General features: G+C 34.4%; 3 protein-coding genes and 1 pseudogene across 3 annotated transcripts; all 4 read right to left on the reverse strand.

The window, feature by feature from the left end:
* Positions 1-12,041: 12,041 nt before the first annotated feature.
* On the reverse strand, positions 12,042-13,348 carry LOC115716713 (uncharacterized). Its single transcript, XM_030645592.2, has one exon. The coding sequence runs from the start codon at positions 12,982-12,984 to the stop codon at positions 12,148-12,150; it is 837 nt and encodes a 278-aa protein (XP_030501452.2). The 5' UTR covers positions 12,985-13,348; the 3' UTR covers positions 12,042-12,147.
* Positions 13,349-13,947: 599 nt separating this feature from the next.
* Positions 13,948-15,435, reverse strand: LOC115716708 (uncharacterized; annotated as a pseudogene).
* A 1,858-nt stretch (positions 15,436-17,293) lies between these two features.
* On the reverse strand, positions 17,294-18,519 carry LOC115703098 (uncharacterized). Its single transcript, XM_030630587.2, has one exon. The coding sequence runs from the start codon at positions 18,296-18,298 to the stop codon at positions 17,438-17,440; it is 861 nt and encodes a 286-aa protein (XP_030486447.2). The 5' UTR covers positions 18,299-18,519; the 3' UTR covers positions 17,294-17,437.
* Positions 18,520-19,520: 1,001 nt separating this feature from the next.
* LOC115716699 (uncharacterized) lies at positions 19,521-20,739 on the reverse strand. The gene has a single exon (XM_030645569.2). It carries the CDS (start codon positions 20,441-20,443, stop codon positions 19,598-19,600), a length of 846 nt encoding a protein of 281 aa, XP_030501429.2. The 5' UTR covers positions 20,444-20,739; the 3' UTR covers positions 19,521-19,597.
* Positions 20,740-21,060: the final 321 nt, after the last annotated feature.

The raw sequence follows: 21,060 nt of genomic DNA on the forward strand, positions 1-21,060 counted from the left end.
TCCCACTTGGACTATATTAATTTTTTTTTTTAAATGGATTATATGCATACATATCAAAATAGTTTTAGTAGAATTTACACTTAATATAGAATTTTAATTTTTTTTTACGTAAATATGACAAATTTAACTTTGCCTATTTTTTATGACATTTTATTATTTTTGAGCTTTTTTATGGGCTTAGATTTGCCATAATTTGTAATAGAACTGATTTCAATAAATGAGATTTATTGAAATATAAAATTTACCAAGAAAAAGTTTGAATATCTAACTAATTTAAATTAGGGAATGTATTTAGTTCCACCTGATTTAAACCTGTTCTTAATAAGGTGGCCAACGACCCATGGTGGTGCTTGGCGGCTATCATCATGTCTAGAATTTGGGTTACATGTGTATTCATTGTGATACATAGTGACCTCAAACAAGTCACAATGTGCCTTCTTCCTCCCCATCACTCTCCATTAACAATTTCAATCCTTGCAAGTTGTGTAAAATACATTGGTGCCAAACTTCCTCACCATGAACTCAAAATTTATTTTTAATGCAAACCTTCCCACTATATTTTTCAATTCAGTCTTGTTTGTGTACAACTTGCCAATATGTATTTTCCCTAAAGGTGTACCACTAAGAGAAGTTTTATAAATATTATTTTCCTCTATGTCTTTCCTTGTCCATACAATAGGTTCAAATTTTGTACAAACTTCAAAATTAGATGGTACAGTACTATGAGTAGGACCTAGCCAGCTGCTACTAGTGCTTGGTATTTGGTGATTTTCACTACGAGGGGTTCTTTTTTCTTGCTCTGTCCTCTGGTTACTTAGTGGTAGTGGAGGTAGTTCTAACCTCAAAGCAGGTACCTCTACAGCTTCATCAACTTGCAACTCCACATCACCATCCTCGTTCAAATCTACCACATGATTATTGTTGTAAAAGGGAGTATCAAACTCATCAAACTGTTCACATGCATTATCAAACCTGTCCTCATCTATATTAGTAGGGGTTTACTCATTCAAACTTATCGCTGGATCTATTTCTAGGATAAAACTCCCAACAACACTTCTTGGGGGGACAGTTGGCGGAGTAGGCCCTAAAATTGCATGTCTCTTAACCTTAATCACAAATAGTAGAAGAAATTTTTCCACACTCATTTTTGTCTTCATTCTTAAGAAGAATCTTAATTGACTATCTTTCACTAAAACCTCTGACGGTATCATATTGCCTTTCATGTATATGTAACACACATCTACTTTCAGTTCATACACAAGAAGGTCTATATCCAACTCTTCATACAAAATTTATTGTATCTTCTGTAAAGTAGTATCAACCTCAAATATTAACATCTTGCTTTTTGTGTTATTGAATATCAAGTTGAAACATTCAACTGCCCAAGCTCCATCATAAAGTATGACCACAAATACAGTTGAATCTGCAAAAAAAGAAGAAAAAACCTTAGTTGACAAAAATATGTCGAGAAATATCACAAGTGACATCGTGAAATGTCGATAAGTTCATCGCCACATATTGCAACATATCGATAAATATCATTCCCAAATTCACTAATATATAACTCGAATAATATCGACAAATATCGCAAATAATGTCGATATACATCGCGACCATCGTAGTTTGAAAACATAAGATAAACATGTCGTAAATATAGTCGCAACTTGTCGCCAAATATCGTTAAAAGTCATTCCTCACAATCAGTATGCTCTAATATCGCCACATATCGTAAAACATGTCGCCAAATATTAATAAAAGTCATCCCGAACATTCAGTATGCTCTAATGTCACTATATATCGTGAAAAGTATCGCAAAATGTCGTTAAAACAAAATTAATCAAAAAGCGCAAAATTTTGACAACTCAAATTTCAAGAACAACACAACCAAAATAAAAGATTGATATGTGTAAATCTATTCATTTCAACCTAAATACAACTAAAAATAACTTAATCCAATAATAATTACTAAATAAATTACATTGTTTTTCTCAAGAATTATGTTGGTAGGGAGTTTGGGTTGCTCTACACACTTGGTTGTCAATGGTGCTCCGCCAAATGAAGAATTCGACAAAGGTGAATGTGTGTGGGTGAGTTTGTAGAGATAGAAAGAGTCAAAGAGAGTGAAGGGAATGAGAGGAAAATGGATTAAATTTTAATTTTGTTATTTGAAGGGTAATTTTTTTTGTTTGATGAATCAGGAATTTCATTACACCAAACAAACATTTACAAACTAAAAGCACCTTTATCAAGGCCTTTGTGTATACTATACAAGTGTGTATATATAGCTATTGTATTAAAGATTTTCAAACTAAACTTTATCTTTCTCTGTTACTTTTTGTGGCATTACACATGATACTCTATGTTTTAGGATCCATTTTGTTTGCTGTAGCATTTGGCTGGGAGTATCAAGCTTTGAATTCCGAAGCTGGTCGTTCCTAATTAGCCAAATTGAATACACTAGGGCTGCAATTACAACACAATAAACATGTTTTTTGAATTTTGAGTACTTGCCCCTCTCAATTCTTCGAATAATACCCTACAAGCTACTCTATTTTATCCTCCAGTCAAGCCAGAATTTCACCTGCTGCAGAGCTTCTTGGGAGAACCTGCAGTCAAAGAACAAGTGCTCTAATGTTTCTGTTGCCATGTTGCAGAGAGAGCAATTCGCATCCTCCAACATTTTGAATTTTGCTAGCCTTCTTTAGTCTTCAATCGGTTTTGCATTGCCAACCAAAGAATAAAATTGTGCTTAGGCACATTGAGCCTGCTCCAGACCTCTTTGCACCAGAAAGGATGCTCAAAAGCACCCTGCAACAACTTCTATCCTGCTGCTCTTTTATAATTTTCAGAGGCAAATGTATTGGGACACATCAGTTGCTTCACTTTGTCTTTTGCCTCAACTATTTTCCGCCAATACCATCTGCTATTCAAAAGAGCTTTGTGCTCCCACCACTCCTCATTTTTAATGTAAACACTATGAACCCATTTTATCCAAAGATTGTCTTTCTTATTGGCAATGGACCACACATGTTTAAAAAGTGCTGCTTCATTCCAGTTCATGAATCCTAGACCTTCAGCATCTTTTGGTTTGCACAAATTGCCCTAAGCTACACTGCCAGGGCCCTCAGCCAAGCCCTGCTTCCATTAAATATTCCTGCAAACCTTTTCTATTTCTGATATGATCTTCTTTGGCAAGATTAGAAGCTGACACCAGTAAGTGTGTACTGTCAACAAGACAGAGTTGATTAGAACAACTCTACCTGCAAAAGAGATGTTCCTCGAGTTCCAAACTTTAATTCTTGCAACCATTTTCTGTACTAAACCCGTGCATTCATCATCTGAAATTCTTTTGGCACATATTGGAATGCCAAGGTATTTAAATGGTGTTGGATGTCTTGTGAAGCCAGACATATTTAGAAGTCTGAGTATTTCTCTTTCTTGCATCCCACTGCAATAGATAGCAGTTTTTTGGACATTCGGAATGTTTTCAGGCCCTGAAGCATGTAATATATGTTACATAAATTAACAATTAACCCAAGATCTATTTGTATATAACATAGAACACAATAATAGTATATGATAATTGAGTATGTGTACCTGATTGATCCATAGCAATTATCTCAGTTTGATCCACAGCAGTTACTCCAATTTGATAGTGCAATACTATCAACTAAGTCTTCCTCCCTAGATCTCTAAATCAGAAGCAGTTTATTTTATTTGATTATCAAAAGGTATACAATTGTGATGAGACAATATGTATTTATAGAGTTAGGGAGGGGACTTAGATACAAAACCCTAGTTGGGCTGGGCCTGCTCATCAAAGGCTTCAGTCAACTAGAAAAGCCCACACTTCTGCTTCACCTAGACTTTACACACAGATGCTAAGCCCATTAACAATTGATCACCAACAACATGGGCTAACACAGCAAAGAACTATCCAATCAACCCAAGTTTTAATAAAACCAATAAAATTTAATGTAAGCCCAAATAAAAGTCTAACATTCTCCCACTTGGGCTACATTGATTTTAATACATATATATTATATATCAAAATAATTTTATTTGAAAACGACTCATGGGTTGAACAACAGGAAAACATTTGTGGCCACTTTAAAAAATGATAGTTCTCTGATAGCATCTCAACATACCGGTCCAATTTAACCTTTGATAATGAACTATGACAATCATATTGTTTTTAACTCAACAAAAGACATTCATAATCACAAATACCAAAGTATTAAATCGACATGGTCAATAAGTCTAGTAGTGTGGTAAGGAATTATGTTCAACATGTGATCAATATAAAATAACATAATATCCTTATCAGTCCTCAATTTCACTGATACCGTGATGCTTAATAAATAAGCCAGTGAAATTAAACATACACCACTTAAAATAAGTAAATGTCACTAAACTTGCTTAAATAATTAAGCCAACAACATATCATTGTCAATAAGCAAATAAATTTAAAAGACAATGATCACAACAATATGAACCACATGCTTTCAATTCAATCATTCTCGAGAATATAACAAAACATAATTGAAAACATATCCATTCAATAATAAAAAATATTGAAACATAAAATGTAGTTCATAACTTTATTCAGAAAATTATAAATAATAATTTCTAAAAACAAACAGAAAACAAAACTCCCACTAACCCAAAAGATCAAAAGATTCTAAAATGCCCATATTAACAACATGTTTATTAAATGAAGACGGCACTTAACCCTTTGGTTAGAGGATCAGCTAACATCGACTCGGTCTTGCAATTTTCAATGACAATGTCTCCTTTCTTGACCAAGTCTCGACGTGAGATACTTTATTTCCATATGTTTAGAAGCACTACTAATCTTGTTATTCTTTGAAAAGAAAACAGCAGCATTATTATCACAATAGATTAGCATAGGTGTGGAAATAGAATCAACCACTCGTATCTCCGAAATAAAATTCTTCAGCCACAAAGCTTGCAAAGATGCCCCATAACATGCAACAAACTCAGCATATATAGTAGATGACGTGATCAAAGTCTGTTTGACACTCTTCCAAGAAATAGCAAGACTCGCCAAGGTGAAAATATAGCCGAAGTTGACTTTAAATCATCTACACAACCTCCAAAATCTGAATCTGAATAACCAACAACTCGAAGATTGTCAACATGCTTATACACAAGCATAAAACTCTTCGTTCTTTGCAAATATCTCAAAACTTTCTTGGCTGCAACCCAATGATCAAGGCCAGGATCAGATAAATATCTCCCAAGAACATTGACTACGAAAGCTATGTCAGGTCGAGTGCAAACCTGAGCATACATCAAACTCCCTACTACACTTGCATAAGGGATGTTCTTCATTGCTCCTCTTTCCAAGTCGTTCTTAGGACATTGCTGCTTAGTGAACTTGTCCCCTTTCAGAATAGGAACAAAACCAGCTTTACACAAATCCATGTTGAACCTTTTGAGCACACGATTAATGTAAGCTTCTTGAGATAAGCCAAGAACTTTTCGATTCCTGTCACGATTGATCTCAATCCCCAAAACATAGGATGCCTCTCCAAGATCTTTCATATCAAAATTGGAAGACAGAAAATTTTTGGTCTCATTTAGTAGTGACAAATCACTGCTGGCAAGTAAAATGTCATCTACATAAAGAACAAGAAAAATATAACGACTCCCACTGATCTTCATATAAATACACTGATCAAACTTGTTCTCTACGAAACCAAACGATGTCACAACCTTGTCAAACTTCAAGTACCACTGGCGAGATGCCTGTTTGAGACCATAAATGGATCGTTTCAACTTGCAAACCAAGTGTTCTTTTCCATTCTCCTTGTAGCCTTCAGGTTGAGACATATAGACTTCCTCATTCAATTCTCCATTCAGAAAAGCAGTTTTAACATCCATTTGATGCAACTCTAAATCAAAATGCGCAACTAAGGCCATAATAATTCTGAATGAATCTTTAGTGGAAACAGGTGAGAAAGTTTCAGTGTAATCAATACCTTCTCTTTGAGTAAAGCCTTTAGCCACTAAACGCGCTTTAAACCTTTCAATCTGTCCCTTTTTATCCCTTTTAGCCTTTAAAATCCACTTACAACCTATTGGTTTAAAACCATCAGGTAATAAAACTAGCTCCCATACACCATTTTTCTTCATGGAGTCGATCTCATCATCCGTAGCTGCTAACCATTTTGAAGATTGTGGACTATTAAGTGCTTCACTAAAAGTGACAGGATCCACAAAATGATCAATATCATATTCTCCTTCTCCAAGATAAACAAAATTATCATGACACTTTGTTGACTTCTTTTGTCTCTGAGATCTTCTTAGAGGAGGTACTTCTGGAATAACTTCTCTTTGTTGATCATTGTTTTGAATAACATCTTCCACAACTGGAATTTCTTCAATAACAAGATTCTCATTAACAATAGGAGCTTCATCATTAATAGGCCTTTCATCAATAATAGGACCTTCATCATCTTCGATATCGGGAGCAATATATTCATCAACACTGGGGGCATTACCAACTGGAGTAGGATGGAGACTACTCTTATCATCTCTTGAAAATGACATAGGAATACAAATTCCTTTAGATGACTCTCCCATTTCAAGAGATGTTGAAGGAATTTTTTCAGCAACATCAAATTCCAGAAATTTAGCAGTCTGAGATTCAACAATTCGCGTACCACGAGTGGGACAGTAAAAGCGATAGCCTTTTGAGCGCATTGGATAACCAATGAAATAACAGCGATTTGTTCTCGGATCTAACTTTTTCAAATTAGGATCATAAATCTTTACTTCAGCTGGACAACCCCATACACGAAGATGATTTAGACTAGGCTTCCGCCCAGTCCACAACTCAAAAGGGGTCTTGGGAACAGATTTACTGGGAACACGATTTAAAATATAAGTTGCAGTCATAAGTGCTTCACCCCATAAAAACTCTGGAAGATTTGTTCTACTCATCATACTTCTAACCATATCCATGAGAGTGCGATTTCTCCTTTCAGCAACGCCATTTTGCTCTGGTGAACCAGGCATAGTGTATTGAGCAACTATACCATTTTCTTGTAAGTACTCTGCAAAAAGCCCCATGTGTTGTCCAGATTCTGTATAACGACCATAATATTCTCCTCCACGATCAGAATGAACAACTTTGATGACTCTTCCTAATTGTTTCTCAACCTCATTTCGAAAAATTTTGAGTTTATCAAGGGCGTCAGATTTTTCTTTAATTAAATAGGTGAATCCATAACGAGAAAAATCATCGATAAAAGTGATAAAATACTTGTTTCTGCACAACGTGGTGGAATAAGGACCACTGATGTCTGTGTGGATAATTTCCAATAAAGATTGACTGCGATTTGCAGTCTTCTTTCTTGTTTTAGTCAATTTTCCACGAGTACAATCAACACAAGTATCCCAATCAGAAGCATCAAGAGGAGGAAGTATTTCAGATTTAATTAAACGATCAACCCTTTCTCTGGAAATATGACCTAATCTTTTGTGCCATAACAATAAGGATGTTTCCTTAATATGAGGTCTTTTACCCACAGTATTCACAACATTAAAAGAGGAATCTAAAGGAGCCAATGACAACTTGTAAAGACCATCAGAATAAAAGCAATTTCCAATAATTCGAGAGTCAAGCATAATGTCAACATTATCATTTGCAAAATGAAAAGAATATCCTTGTTTAACCAAAAGCGGAAGCGAAACTAAATTCCTTTTAAAAGTAGGAACATAAAAAGTATTGTTCGTAATAATCTTATCACGAGACCGTAATTCAAGAATAAATGTTCCAACATAGATAACGTCAACTCCAACATCATTGCCCACTTTAAGCTTGGACTCCCTCTCACTTGGCTTCCTGAGATCCCTTAGCCCCTGTAAGGAAGCAGAAACATGAACAGTAGCACCACTGTCTAACCACCAAGAATCAATAGGAACATCAACTAGATTAGATTCAAAACAAACACATGCCAATGGATCCATTACCTGATTGTGCTTGCTTCTTTTCTAACCAAGTCTTAAATTTGTGACAGTCTGTTCTCCGATGCCCCAATTTTTCACAAAAGTAACACTTCACATTAGAGTATTTGGACTTTCCATTGTTATTCTTCTATTTATTCTTATGCTCCTTACCATTACCATTCTGTTTAGTAGCACCATCATTTTTATTCTTGAATTTTCCTTTTCCTTTGTTGGGCTTGAGGTGAGAAACATAGTTAGCAGATTCATTCTTCTCCCTTTTAAGCTTGCTTTCTTCAGCTACACACTGAGAAATTAGGTCGCTGATAGTCCATGTTTGATTGTAAGTGTTGTAGGCTGTCTTGATAAGGCTGAAAGAGGCAGGAAGAGCATGAAGAGCTCGATGAATAATGAAAGAGTCAGGAAGATGAATATTATGATCTTTCAACTTGGACTGAACATTCACCAATTTCAGAATAAAATCTCGCACTCCTTTTAATTCATCATACTTAATGGTTGTCATTTCATCCATAAGATGTCCAAATTTCGCCGTTTTCACCAGTGTCGTATAATTTTTCTACAACATTGAAAAACTCTTTGGCATTTGTAGTGTCTGGCAAACCACTTAATAGATGTTCAGGAATGGATCTTTTCATAGTAAGAAGACTAAGACGACTTGACTTTTCCCATTGTGCATGATGAGTTCTCTCGGCAGTTGTACTGGAGTCAGTAAGATCAGCAAGTTTTTCTTCTCGTAGGCACAAGTCCAAATCCATTATGCCTAAAGTAAATTCCACATCTCGTTTCCATGTCTTGTAGTTGGAAGCATTCAAAATATGGATGGAAGCATTATTGTTGTTCACAGAAAAGGAGACTGAAAAATTCAAAAATTAAAACTTGAATAAGCAATATGAGCAATGTATTAGAAAATATTGTAGAATCAACTGATCATTATAAACTCCCCTTTGGGGTGAGAATATAACACACACATGATCTACCTTCATGAAGTTAACAACAAAGAAAAAAATACATATCATTTAAGAATTTTATTACCTTTGGGCAAATAAATTTCTTAAAAATATGTATTAATTCAAGCAAAAAAAATAATAAATTTATATATTTAAATTATTACCTTTGGGCAAATAATTAAAATACATATATTTAATATTAACTCACTTCATGGAATGTGAACTAATATATGTAAATACTACCTTTGGGCAAGTAATTACACATATAGTCAACCAAAAGATATAATATTTTCTTCAACATGTGAAATTTAGTGATAAAACAATCTTTGAAAATTAATAATTTTCAACCAAATTTCCAAAAGAGATATATAATTGCTTTTATTATATTGATAATCAAAAAATAAAGTGTCCACCATAACACATTATTTTTGTATCAAACAACCAAGTTTTATAACTTTAAAACAACAAATAATCAAAAGATGTGAATATAAGAAAATTGGTGGAGACTACATAGTCAAAATAAATTAAATAAGAGAGTGACTATGTTTTATGGAACGAGAAGAAACCCAAAAAATTTTCTATGATCGATAGATTTCGGAAAATCATCAAAAAAAATTTTTTTTAATAATTTTTTAACTACATAATTATCATTAAAATAATAATAATTATTAAACGGAGTCAAAAAATTAATTAAAAATCATAGAAAAATCAGAAATTGAATTTTAAGCACGCTGGAAAAAAAAAACGTCGAAAAAGGACCTCGGACGTGGCCCCACGCGCCCCACGCGCCACCTGCCTTGAGTGGGCTTCGCTGGCTGGAACCTTCTTCTTCCTCCAGCCGGTTCCTGCAAACGGGTCACGCGACCCGGTTTGGCCCAGTCGGGTCTGTGGGTGTTTTCCGGCCAAAAAATCGACGAAAAGTGGGGATTTTGGATGGGTTTCGATCGGGAATCGATTTCTAGTTGATTTACACTATTAATTTCGGCTATTAATTGCTAAAAAATAATAGATCTAAAGAAAAGCTATCCAAAAAATAAAGAACATAAAAAAAAATTTATTTGGATATTAATCTTGATCAAAATACAAAATTAATCATTGTAGAACATTCATAAACAATTAAGAATGAGAAATCTATTATCAATTTTAGATCAAAAACTATAAAATTAAAAAACACAAATTATAATTTCATAATGTAATTATATAAACCCTAAAACTTTAAAGTTAAAATTCTCTTAATATACACAATGATTTCATGTATATAATATATCAATTGAAAGAGAATTTAACGATCTATAAAACCCCTAAAGTTTTAAGATTTATAAACTAAAAATTGCACATAAAATAACAACGAAATTGATATGTAATTTTAGATAATTAACATATAAAAATTAATTATACTAATAATAGGTTCTAAATCATATACAATAGGCAATCTGATACCACATGTTACATAAATTAACAATTAACCCAAGATCTATTTGTATATAACATAGAACACAATAATAGTATATGATAATTGAGTATGTGTACCTGATTGATCCATAGCAATTATCTCAGTTTGATCCACAGCAGTTACTCCAATTTGATAGTGCAATACTATCAACTAAGTCTTCCTCCCTAGATCTCTAAATCAGAAGCAGTTTATTTTATCTGATTATCAAAAGGTATACAATTGTGATGAGACAATATGTATTTATAGAGTTAGGGAGGGGACTTAGCTACAAAACCCTAGTTGGGCTGGGCCTGCTCATCAAAGGCTTCAGTTAACTAGAAAAGCCCACACTTCTGCTTCACCTAGACTTTACACAGATGCTAAGCCCATTAACAATTGATCACCAACAACATGGGCTAACACAGCAAAGAACTATCCTATCAACCCAAGTTTTAATAAAACCAATAAAATTTAATGTAAGCCCAAATAAAAGTCTAACAATATAAACTCTTGTAGTCACCATTGCAAAAGAGTAAAACATCGTTAGCAAAGCTAAGATGATTCAACTTCATATCCTTGCATATGTCATGAAACAAAAAGTCTTTTTTTTTTCCAACCTTAACCATAATCCGACTTAAGTACTCCATACCCAATACAAAAAGTAATGGGGACATAGAATCTCCCTGCCTAAGACCTCTTTAGCTTCAAAAAAACTATGGAGAGATCCACTAAAGAGCAGGGAAAACCGGAGAGTGGAGATACAAGTCATAATAAGCTTAATGAATTTAGATTTGAACGGTAAAATTGATCATAAAAAATAAAGTAGCATATTGTATTTGATGTTTTAGAAAGAAGTACATAATTAGAACATGTATTTATTTTAAAAATTTCCCTTCACTTTTCACGGTTGGAGAAGCATGATATTTCTTTGGTAAAGAATAAATGATAATCTTTGTCGCAGAAAAGAAAGTAGGTATCACTATCACCTACCTATGACCCTTGATTTTCCTATACACATATTATGTCAATAATTTTATCAAACTCAATAACTTATTTTAATTACTCTTCTTTTTCATATAAGTACTCGTTCCTAGATTAAATTTTGTTTTATTTCATTAATCTTGAAAGTTTCCATATCAGTTATCTGAATTGCAAACCCTTGGACTTGTATAACTCGATGAAATTTATTTGTGAAGAGTATCTCTTGTCTAGGTGTGATTCATTTTGAAGTTTAGAATCTATATATATTCTTTGAATCTATTTCGTGGCCTTGGGTGTGCAATTTACACATGGTATGATTCTGCTCACGCTGATATCCATTCAAAAACTAACTCTTGGAGATTCTCAATTGTTGTTTATAAGAAATGTTAGAACTTGGCAATGAGTGGAGTAGCCCATGTTCTTATATATGACTCAAAGATCGCTAGGGATATGGCTCTGATACCATGTTGAGAATCATGAAATTCCAACTCAAAATCAATTGGCAATGAGTGAAGTAGTCCATGTTCTTATATATGGCTCAATACTTTTACATTTAATCCATGTTGGACAATGTTCTCCAATATTCAACAACCATTTTTTTCCACCTTAAATTCTGTTTATGATAATCGACAATTATGGAATTTTTAAATAGCTGGAAGTAATGAAAACACCGAAGATATATGAGAAAAGTATATGATTATTTGGTATTCGCAAAAAGTATGCCATGTGTATCTTGTAAACATGTACATTTGTATTCCTATCTATGATACAAATCTAAGATATTGTAATGAGCTAGTGATTGAGGATGTTGAGTAGAGAAACTCTTGTTTTGATCAAACGCCTGTAAAGGCTCTCAACTCCTTGTTCGAGGTCTTCAATGCACAACTCCAAGTTTTGAAGCTGCTTTTGTACATTCTCTTCTAGGCTGCTATCTGATTTCTTGACCTTCTTAGCAGGGATGAGCAAGTTCAATGCTGCATCAGCACTTGTGAATTCATTCGATTCATTAACATCCTCTGCACCCACTCTTTTGGTGTTCATCATCTTTGTAACCAATGACCAGCTGCTGCTTGACCTTGGCCCAGAGATGAATGAAAGCAATGATTCAAAAACAGCCACAGCCATCGATTCCAACTCTCTCAACATGCTTACAGTTTCACTGCTCACTTGCTCCTTCTTGAGGGAGCTGAAACTGCTTTTGTTTTCCAAGGCCTTGCGGAGTGTTTTCTTCATCACTTTCCTAGAGGCTAAGAATTTCTTAATCTCACTTGTTAATTCCATTTCTCCACTGCGTCTTCTACGCAAAATTGATTGAAGTTCTTGTGTTGATTCCTTTGTTAGCAACAAGGCATCCTTGGCTGTGTTGCAAATATCCAAGAGTCTTAGGGATCCATCCAAAATTTCATTTAGACTTTTCTCGTTACGCTCTTTGGACAACGCTTGCTGATTTAGAGGAAGCAAAAGCAACTTGTCAACACAATCATGGAGATCTTGAAGACTGTTTAGCTTTGAGGTTATTGATGTTGAAGATGAGGCTTCTGTAGAAGACCTCAATATGGCATCAAACTCGGAAATAAGAGGATGTTGTTTAGAGGGGAAACTGTTGGATCGAACGTGATAAGCTGCCATTTTTCTTTTCCTGTAAAAAGATGGAGAAGAGATTGAGAGCTGTTGATGTTGATCTAAAATTTGATTGATTTTTCATTGGCATCTACCCTCTATTTATATAGGCAAAAAGTCATAAGGGAGACAGAAGGAATCTCATCCTCTCCACACACATGTACAGTAAGGCTAACATGATAGTATTATTTTGATGTAAACATATTGGTGAGGATGATGATGCTATGTCTCCCAACCACTATGTCCGGATCTTGCTATTGAAGATTATATAATAGGCATGCAATGAGCTTGCATTATCAAATAGTGAGTAATTAATATTATTTGCAATGCACGAGTGCATTGAACACAACCTTTTTAAGAAAGAAGCAATTGGCATTCTATTCGGATCAGCATAGCTCCGAATGAGACAAGAGATGCTCATAATAGAGCTGGTTGTGTTTTCAAATACTTTGAAATTGGTGATAAAGTTTGCTGAGGATTCCGTTGGTCTCCTCTCAACAAGACAGCAGTGTAAGCATGTGAATGTTAAGTTTAATATGGCTTTTATTATTTTCCCGAGACAATTACAATCTTTACAGACGTGCCATTGTAGTTTAATACACATTTAGTCTCATTTATTTAGTTTTGTTTTGAAAATTTTATACACGCATGTATATACCTTTCAGTTGGGACACGCCTTATCTTACCATATATATGTAGGAATGGCGTCGACACCAGCTCATTGCACACAAGGAAGAGGCAGTGACCAACCTATCCGGATCTACATAGCTCCACGAGAGACAAGAGATATTTGGTATGTAAAATGCAAGTTTGTTTTAGTGCTGTATTGCAAGGATAGTTATATGTTGAATAGCAATTATTGCATATATCCCATGTGACATCAAAAAAGCTGCTTGAATTAAGTTGATGAATAAGCATTTCTCTCTTGTTTTTGGTTTAACTGAGTATATTTCTTTACGGTAATTGCAGTAGAATACTAATTTCACTCAAGGAAACAGCAAAAGAGACATAGAAAGTATCAAATAGACAAAACGAGTCTTTTAAATTTACTGTGAATATACATGTATGTACTACAATTTACAAGTGTATGTTGACACTTCTCATCTAGGCTATCAAAATTTTTGGATGCCCATGGTGGACAATATATATGTAAATATATTATATGTGATCTTCTAAGCTTAGTTGTTGAGGAAATTGAGAAGGCAAACTCTGGTTTTGATTAAATGCCTGAACAAGGATTCTAGAATTTGTTCAAAATCTTGAACGCACATCTCTAGATTTTTCAGCTCCAGCATAGCTTGGTCAGCTTTATTTGTCTCGTGACTCAAAAGGACAGCGTCCACCTTTGCGAACTCATTTACAACGTCTTCATCACAACCAACTCTTTTCCTTTGCATGATCTTGGAAACTAGAGACCAGCCACCAAGCTTAGACTGTGTCTTTGGTCCAGAAATAAATGACAACAATGACTCAAATGATGCAAGAGTGACAGCTTCCACCTCTCTCAAAACAATTACCAAAGCGTGATTTCATCATCTTTGGTGGAAGGAGAAGCTGAGCTTTTTGATTCAGCACCTTTCAAACATTTCAAGGCCTTTTGGATTGCCCTTTTCACGACTTTCCTCGAGGCTGAGTATTTTTCAATCTCACTCTCAAGACTAACTTTTCTACGCATGGTTGACTGAATATCTCGTGCGCATTCCTTTGTGTGCAAAACAGCATCCTTGGCTGCACTGCATATGTCCAAGAGCCTAAGAGATCCGTCCACTAATTCATCAACCCATTTCTCTTGGCGGCTTTGAGAGAACGCTTGTTGAGTGAGGGGTAGCTGGAGCAATTTCTCAGCACAAATGTGCAAGTCTTCAAGACCATGGAATTGATGGGCAATGGAAGATGAAGATGAAGTTGCATAAGAAGCCCCTAATCTGTGCAAATGGTCATTGCATTCTTCAATAACAGGGTGTGATTTGGATGGTAAGCTGTTCGAGCGAATATGTAAGTTTGATTTTAAGGCAGCCATTTTGTTGTTTTCTTTCTTAGGAAGGATTTTGGCCTAAAAGTTTTGAATGAGATAAGCTTTCTGCCATCTACTCCATATGTGTATTTATATAAAAATCATTAGGTGGTGAAGACGTGAAGCATCTTCTTATATGGAATGCATAGTAAACAACACATATATTCAGGTACTGATGGACATAGAGTAGCGATGTCTATGCCATGCTCCCTGCCCACCCATTTCTCTAACTCATTTCTTAATTATATATTAGAAAATCTGTTTTCAGGATTACTTATTTGATACTTAATTTATTACTTGCAAAACATACGAGTGAGTTTGATACATTTTTCAATAGTTTCGTATGTGCCATTTACACTAAAAAAAAGTATGTGCCATTTATATTTTTATCATATTATATGCTCCATTCATTGTATGATTATATTTTGAAAATTTTAATTAAACCCTGCTCATGCACACGTTTATATAGAGAACCTATTATATATTTATGAGGCACTAGTAAAATGAGATAAGTGGAAGATCATTAAGGAGGTGTTTGGTTGGGAGGAATGAAAATATAAGAATAGGAATGGGAATGGGAATAGGAATAGGAATGGAATAAAATTTAAAATGCATAAAAAAAAATTGATAAAAAAATCATTAATTTTTTTTTTTTCTTGTTACATTGGAATGGTCATTCCTTTCTTTTTAAAATGGAATAGCCATTCCACCAAAATGGTGGAAAGAGCATTCCATTGGAATGCCATTCCAATACTTTAAAATGCAACCAAACAAAGGAATGGAATGAAAAATATTTCCTTTCCATTCCATTCCATTTCATTACCTCCAACCAAACGCCACCTAATATCTTTAGGCCATTATCTGAAATGGATACTTTTTGTTCCTTCCTGTTTAAAGCGTGTGTGATCTCAGCTTCTATATGACCAACTGGCTTTGTTATGTGACAGTTTCTGTACTAACTCATAATTAGGTCTAACTTGAGGGTAAAGAACACCACTTATTGGAAAGGGGAAATGGTACAGGGCATTAGAAAAATGGCAATGTAAATCACACAGAATTTTTCCATTAAGAAAAAAAGGTAACTACATATGTATATTGCGTACATGTTTGTGACAATGTCAACATAGAAACAAGTTTTGTTGTTACTACCTACGATAACATAAGCAAGACTAGATCACATAAATCTACTCATATTGACGCTTAAGATGTTGCTCCTGGTTAGAACTGTTAACATTAGTTAGTTGTTTTTGTCATGGGTTGGTCAATAGGGCTTGTTCTTAGATTCATTATGACAGCAATGTCATCACTAATTTCTATTGTAAAGGCTTTCTTCCTCTATTGTATAAAATCCTTGTGGTACCATTCAATCAATGTGATCTTTTCCTTTCTTTGCAGACTTCTTTCTCTCTCTGTTTCATTTGGTCGAAGTGGCCAAAAGAGAACTCAGCACTGGAAGTGTGGGAGTGGACTAAATTTTGGGTAGCACCTTGGATTTGTAAGTCAAAATATTTTTGAAGACTTGTCATTTTTAAATTTATGCAGGGATTGGGCAAATATAGTGTATAGTTAGATTAACCCTAAGGGAGAGTTGGTTCAGCTATAATAGTAGATTTTTATGTTTTATATTAAAATACATATGTTACCACAAGTGAGGCTTCTCAATAAATTTGAGTGGAGTCAGTCTATGAAATGTGGCCTTTAAATTACGTCGGAATGGCCAGACACTCCTAGTGATAATTATCTCGAGATTGAAGTTGCTGAAATAACAAAGATCTATAATGTTTGATGTTTTTGGTTGTTAGTTATAATGAGGTTTCATCTTAAATTTGATATTATAAATGAATTGAATTTTCTCACATTTTTCATATGGGACATTATACTCTAAAATTAGTGAACTTGGTTTAGACATCTATAATCTATTGCTGTAAATCCAAGGAGGATTGTAATTTTACTTTACTGTGTTTATTGATTAATTCATTAATCAATGACATTGATTGTGCTTGTTGTGAGTTCTTGCTCTTGGATCTCTGACGAAACACACTTTATATTTCCGAAAAAGTATTGATAATTGAGTTATTCATACGAGAAAAAAAATCAAGCTCCTACGTATAATTATTTAGCCAACTACTTTTTCATTAAAAAACCTTGAAATGAAACTAAGATCATTATGCTTTTTTATCTTTTTCATATTCTAATCATGTGCAAATTGAATTTAAAGCGAGATAACGCCTACTTGTGATAATAAGGCGTTTCTGAGATGAATTGTATGGTAAGTTGAGAAGAAAGATGATTGAAGAATATATACGAACAAGTATTTGATTTTGTATGTTAAAACTGATATGTACAAGTGTATATGAAAAGCTGGTTCCCAGACTTTTCTATTGCTATATGAATTTTCGTAGGCCTAAGTTTCTACATAAGTAAGTACTATTGTGTTTATACTACTAGCTAGTGGTTGAGAATGTTTAGCAGAGAAACTCTAGTTTTGATCAAACGCCTGTAAAGGCTCTCAACTCCTTGTTCAAGAACTTGGATACAAGACTCCACTGATTGAAGCTCATTTTGTGCATTGATCTCTTCAACTTTGTTATCAGTTTTCTTTATCTTCTTGCTGATGAGGCTGGCCAAGGCACCATCTGCACTTGCGAATTCGTTACATTCGTTGACTCCCTCGCAAGCTACTCTTCTGGACTTCATCACCTTGGAAACTAATGACCAGCTGTTTGCCTTGGATGACTTTGATTCAGAAACAAAAGAGACCATTGATTCAAAAACGCTGAAGGTGATCAACTCAACTTCTCTCAATATGCTAACGATTTCAGCAGTTTGCTCTTCCTTCTTAAGGGATGAAGTACTGAATTTGGATTTGTTTTCCATGGCCTTGGAGAGTGCCTTCTTCATCATCTTTCTAGAGCTCAAGAATTTCTTAACCTCACTTGAGAGACTGATTTCACCCCCATGTTTTCTTCGCATAGCTGATTGAAGTTCCTGAGTTGACTCCTTCATTTGCAACAAGGCATCCTTGGCTGTGTTGCAAAGATCCAAGAGTCTAAGAGATCCATCCAAAACAACATCAACCTTTTTCTGATTCTGTTCTTTGGAGAGCGCTTGTTGATTAAGAGGCAAGGAAAGCAACTTATTAAGACAATCATGGAGATCTTGAAGTCCATTTAGGTTGGAGGAGACATATGAGGATGAGGAAGAAGTGGCTTCTGAAGACCTTAGTCTGCACAGCAAGGCATCGAATTCAGGGATGATAGGGTGTTGCCTCGAGGGAAAGCTATTAGAGCGAACGTGGTAAGCTGCCATTTTTCTTTTCTAGCAAAATGTATTTGTATTGAATTGAATGTTGTGTGATTGTTTTCCTACTTTGCCATCTACCATCCCTCTATATATACTCATAAATATATGGTATGGGAATCTAAGATAAGGTAAAGGGGACAAGAGGAATCTCATGGTTTTGAATACATACAGTGATCCTATTCCTAATCTGATTGTGATCTGTGATGTAAACATGTATGGTGATGATGTTTATGCTATGTCTCCCCTAAAGGTAAGATTATTAGCATTTCCAATTTCCAATTTCCAATGGAATGGTCATATGAGACAATAAGCTAAGATATATTTTTCAATTCGTACAGTAGTGCGGCTTGTACCACTAATGTAGTCCTAAAACAATCATATACGTACAGACCAAAAATGTTCTGTACTGCTTTTCATTTCATAATTAGCATTTGAAAATAAAAAAGTTGTCTACTAGAAAATTCCGTCTAGTGTCCTTTTTTTTTTTTTACTTTTCGTTATCTCTCTCTATAATAAAATTAAAATAAGCTGAGCTTCTCTTTCTGAATTCACACTATTGCTTTTTCAAGTAATATTGTCGTTTTAATTTAATTTCCTTTTCAATATCATGTGATTTAATTCTCTATAACTATTTTTTTTTCTTTAAACAAATATTTTACTTATTTCTAAAGTTCCCAATAAAGATTACTGATTTAATAGAACATAGTTCAAATGATTAGTAGGTATTGCACCTAGAATTATTCTTTTAAACTGAACAAAAACTAACAACTGAGCAACTATTCTAACTCAATTTCCTCACAAGTCTTAACCATCATAACTAATCTTAGCATCATATATTGTTTTTTCAATGTATGTCTAAGTAATTTGTTAAAAGAAATATGTCTAAATAATGAATCAGATGGTGGAGATTAAGATAGATTGGACGAACACTGTTAATGATTATTGATAGCAGAAACATTAACAATTTTTACTCCTTAAACCATTAGCATTTAACATTATTGTTAATTATACTAATTTCTCTGTGCTAACATTTAACCATCCTTTGTCTTCAAAAGCTGAGATATTTTTTATTCTCTTCAAAACCTTTCAACAAAAATTATTGATTTGTATTTTAAATGGATTAAGCATTCAAGCTTTGAAAGTGCATAGTAATAAAGAAGCAAAATAAAGTCAGAATTTATTATGAGAAATAAGTTATCTTGATATTTTGTATTGATCAGAAAGAGTATACACTAATCTATGTGACATTCATGTAAAATTGTATGTGTAATTGTATGACTACATAATCTAATTGTTTTAATCTAATTAGTGGTTGAGGATGTTGAGCATAGCAACTCTTGTTTTGATCAAACGCCTGTAAAGGCTCTCTACACCATCTTCAAGATCTTGAATGCACAACTCCAAGTTTTGGAGTTGGTTTTGCACCTTATCTTCGAGCTTGTTATCTGTTGTCTTTACTTTCTGACTGATGAGCAAATTCAATACAACATCAGCGTTTGCAAAGTCATTGGATTCGTTGGTAGCCTCGCAAGAGACTCTCTTGGTGTTCATGATCTTGGAAACTAATGACCAACCAATTGATTTGGGTTGAGAGTTTGATCCAGAGATGAAGGAAATCATTGATTCAAAAACAGTTAGAGTGATTGATTCGACTTGTCTCAACATGCTAACAATCTCAACGGTGTCTTGTTCTTTTTTAAGGGAACTGAGGCTGCATCTGTTTTCCATGGCCTTGAGGACTGTTTTCTTCACCACTTTCCTAGAGGCTAAGAATTTCTTGATCTCGCTTGTGAGACTCATTTCGCCTCCTCTCTTTCTGCGCAAAATTGATTGTAGTTCATGTGTGGATTCCTTTGTCTGTTGTAGGGCATCCTTAACATTGTTGCACAGATCCAAGAGTCTAAGAGATCCATCCAAAAGTGCATCAACTCGTTTTTGATTCTGCTCTTTGGACAATGCTTGTTGATTTAGAGGCAGTGAAAGCAATGTATCAACACAATCATGAAGATCTTGAAGAGCACTTAGTTTAGAGGCTGATGATGAAGAGGCTTCTTCAGAAGACCTCAATCTGCACAACTGCTCATCGAACTCAGAAATGACAGGGTGTTGCCTAGAGGGAAAACTGTTGGAGCGAACATGGTAAGCTGCCATTTTTTTCTGTTTCAAAGGAAAGAAGAAGAACTTGATAGCTTTAGAATAAGATTAGAATTTGGTTGCTTTCCTTTGGCTTATGCTCTACCTATTTATATACCGAAAAAGGTAAAAGGGACAAGAGGAATCTCATCCTCTTCAATACACATGCAATGAGCATAACATGAATGTGATTTGGAACTAAACAATACTAATGTGAGGTTGTTGATGTTGTCTCCTCACCATCAACTATCTATCTTTTTAAATCAATATTTATCTTTCAGAGATAGTTCCAATTTTCAAGTAATATTTATAAGTTGCAATAATGCACGAGTGGTTCCATTCAAACCGGATCCGCATACCTCCATAAGGGACAAGAGAGATTTTCATGATATATATCTCATAACTTTACTTGGCTATGTTTCCAATACCAAATAATACTTTGAAATTGGTAATCAAGCGTGTAGATGATTCCATTTGCCTCCTAACGAGAGACAGACAGCCTAGTTTCATTGCATAAAAGCATATGCATAATATGTAAAGTCTTCTACTATTTGAAAAATAATATAGGGATACATTGATTATAGGGATATCAAAATTGAACAGACAATTCAATGGTTCAAGTTGGCAGACAATTT

Source organism: Cannabis sativa, chromosome X, assembly GCF_029168945.1.
Source record: "Cannabis sativa cultivar Pink pepper isolate KNU-18-1 chromosome X, ASM2916894v1, whole genome shotgun sequence".
Taxonomy (NCBI): domain Eukaryota; kingdom Viridiplantae; phylum Streptophyta; class Magnoliopsida; order Rosales; family Cannabaceae; genus Cannabis; species Cannabis sativa.

Excerpts from the sequence above, each read along its gene's own strand:
- LOC115716713 (XM_030645592.2), bottom strand. The coding sequence starts at position 12,984 with ATGGCAGCTTATCACGTTCGATCCAACAGTTTCCCCTCTAAACAACAT.
- LOC115703098 (XM_030630587.2), bottom strand. The coding sequence starts at position 18,298 with ATGGCAGCTTACCACGTTCGCTCTAATAGCTTTCCCTCGAGGCAACAC.
- LOC115716699 (XM_030645569.2), bottom strand. The coding sequence starts at position 20,443 with ATGGCAGCTTACCATGTTCGCTCCAACAGTTTTCCCTCTAGGCAACAC.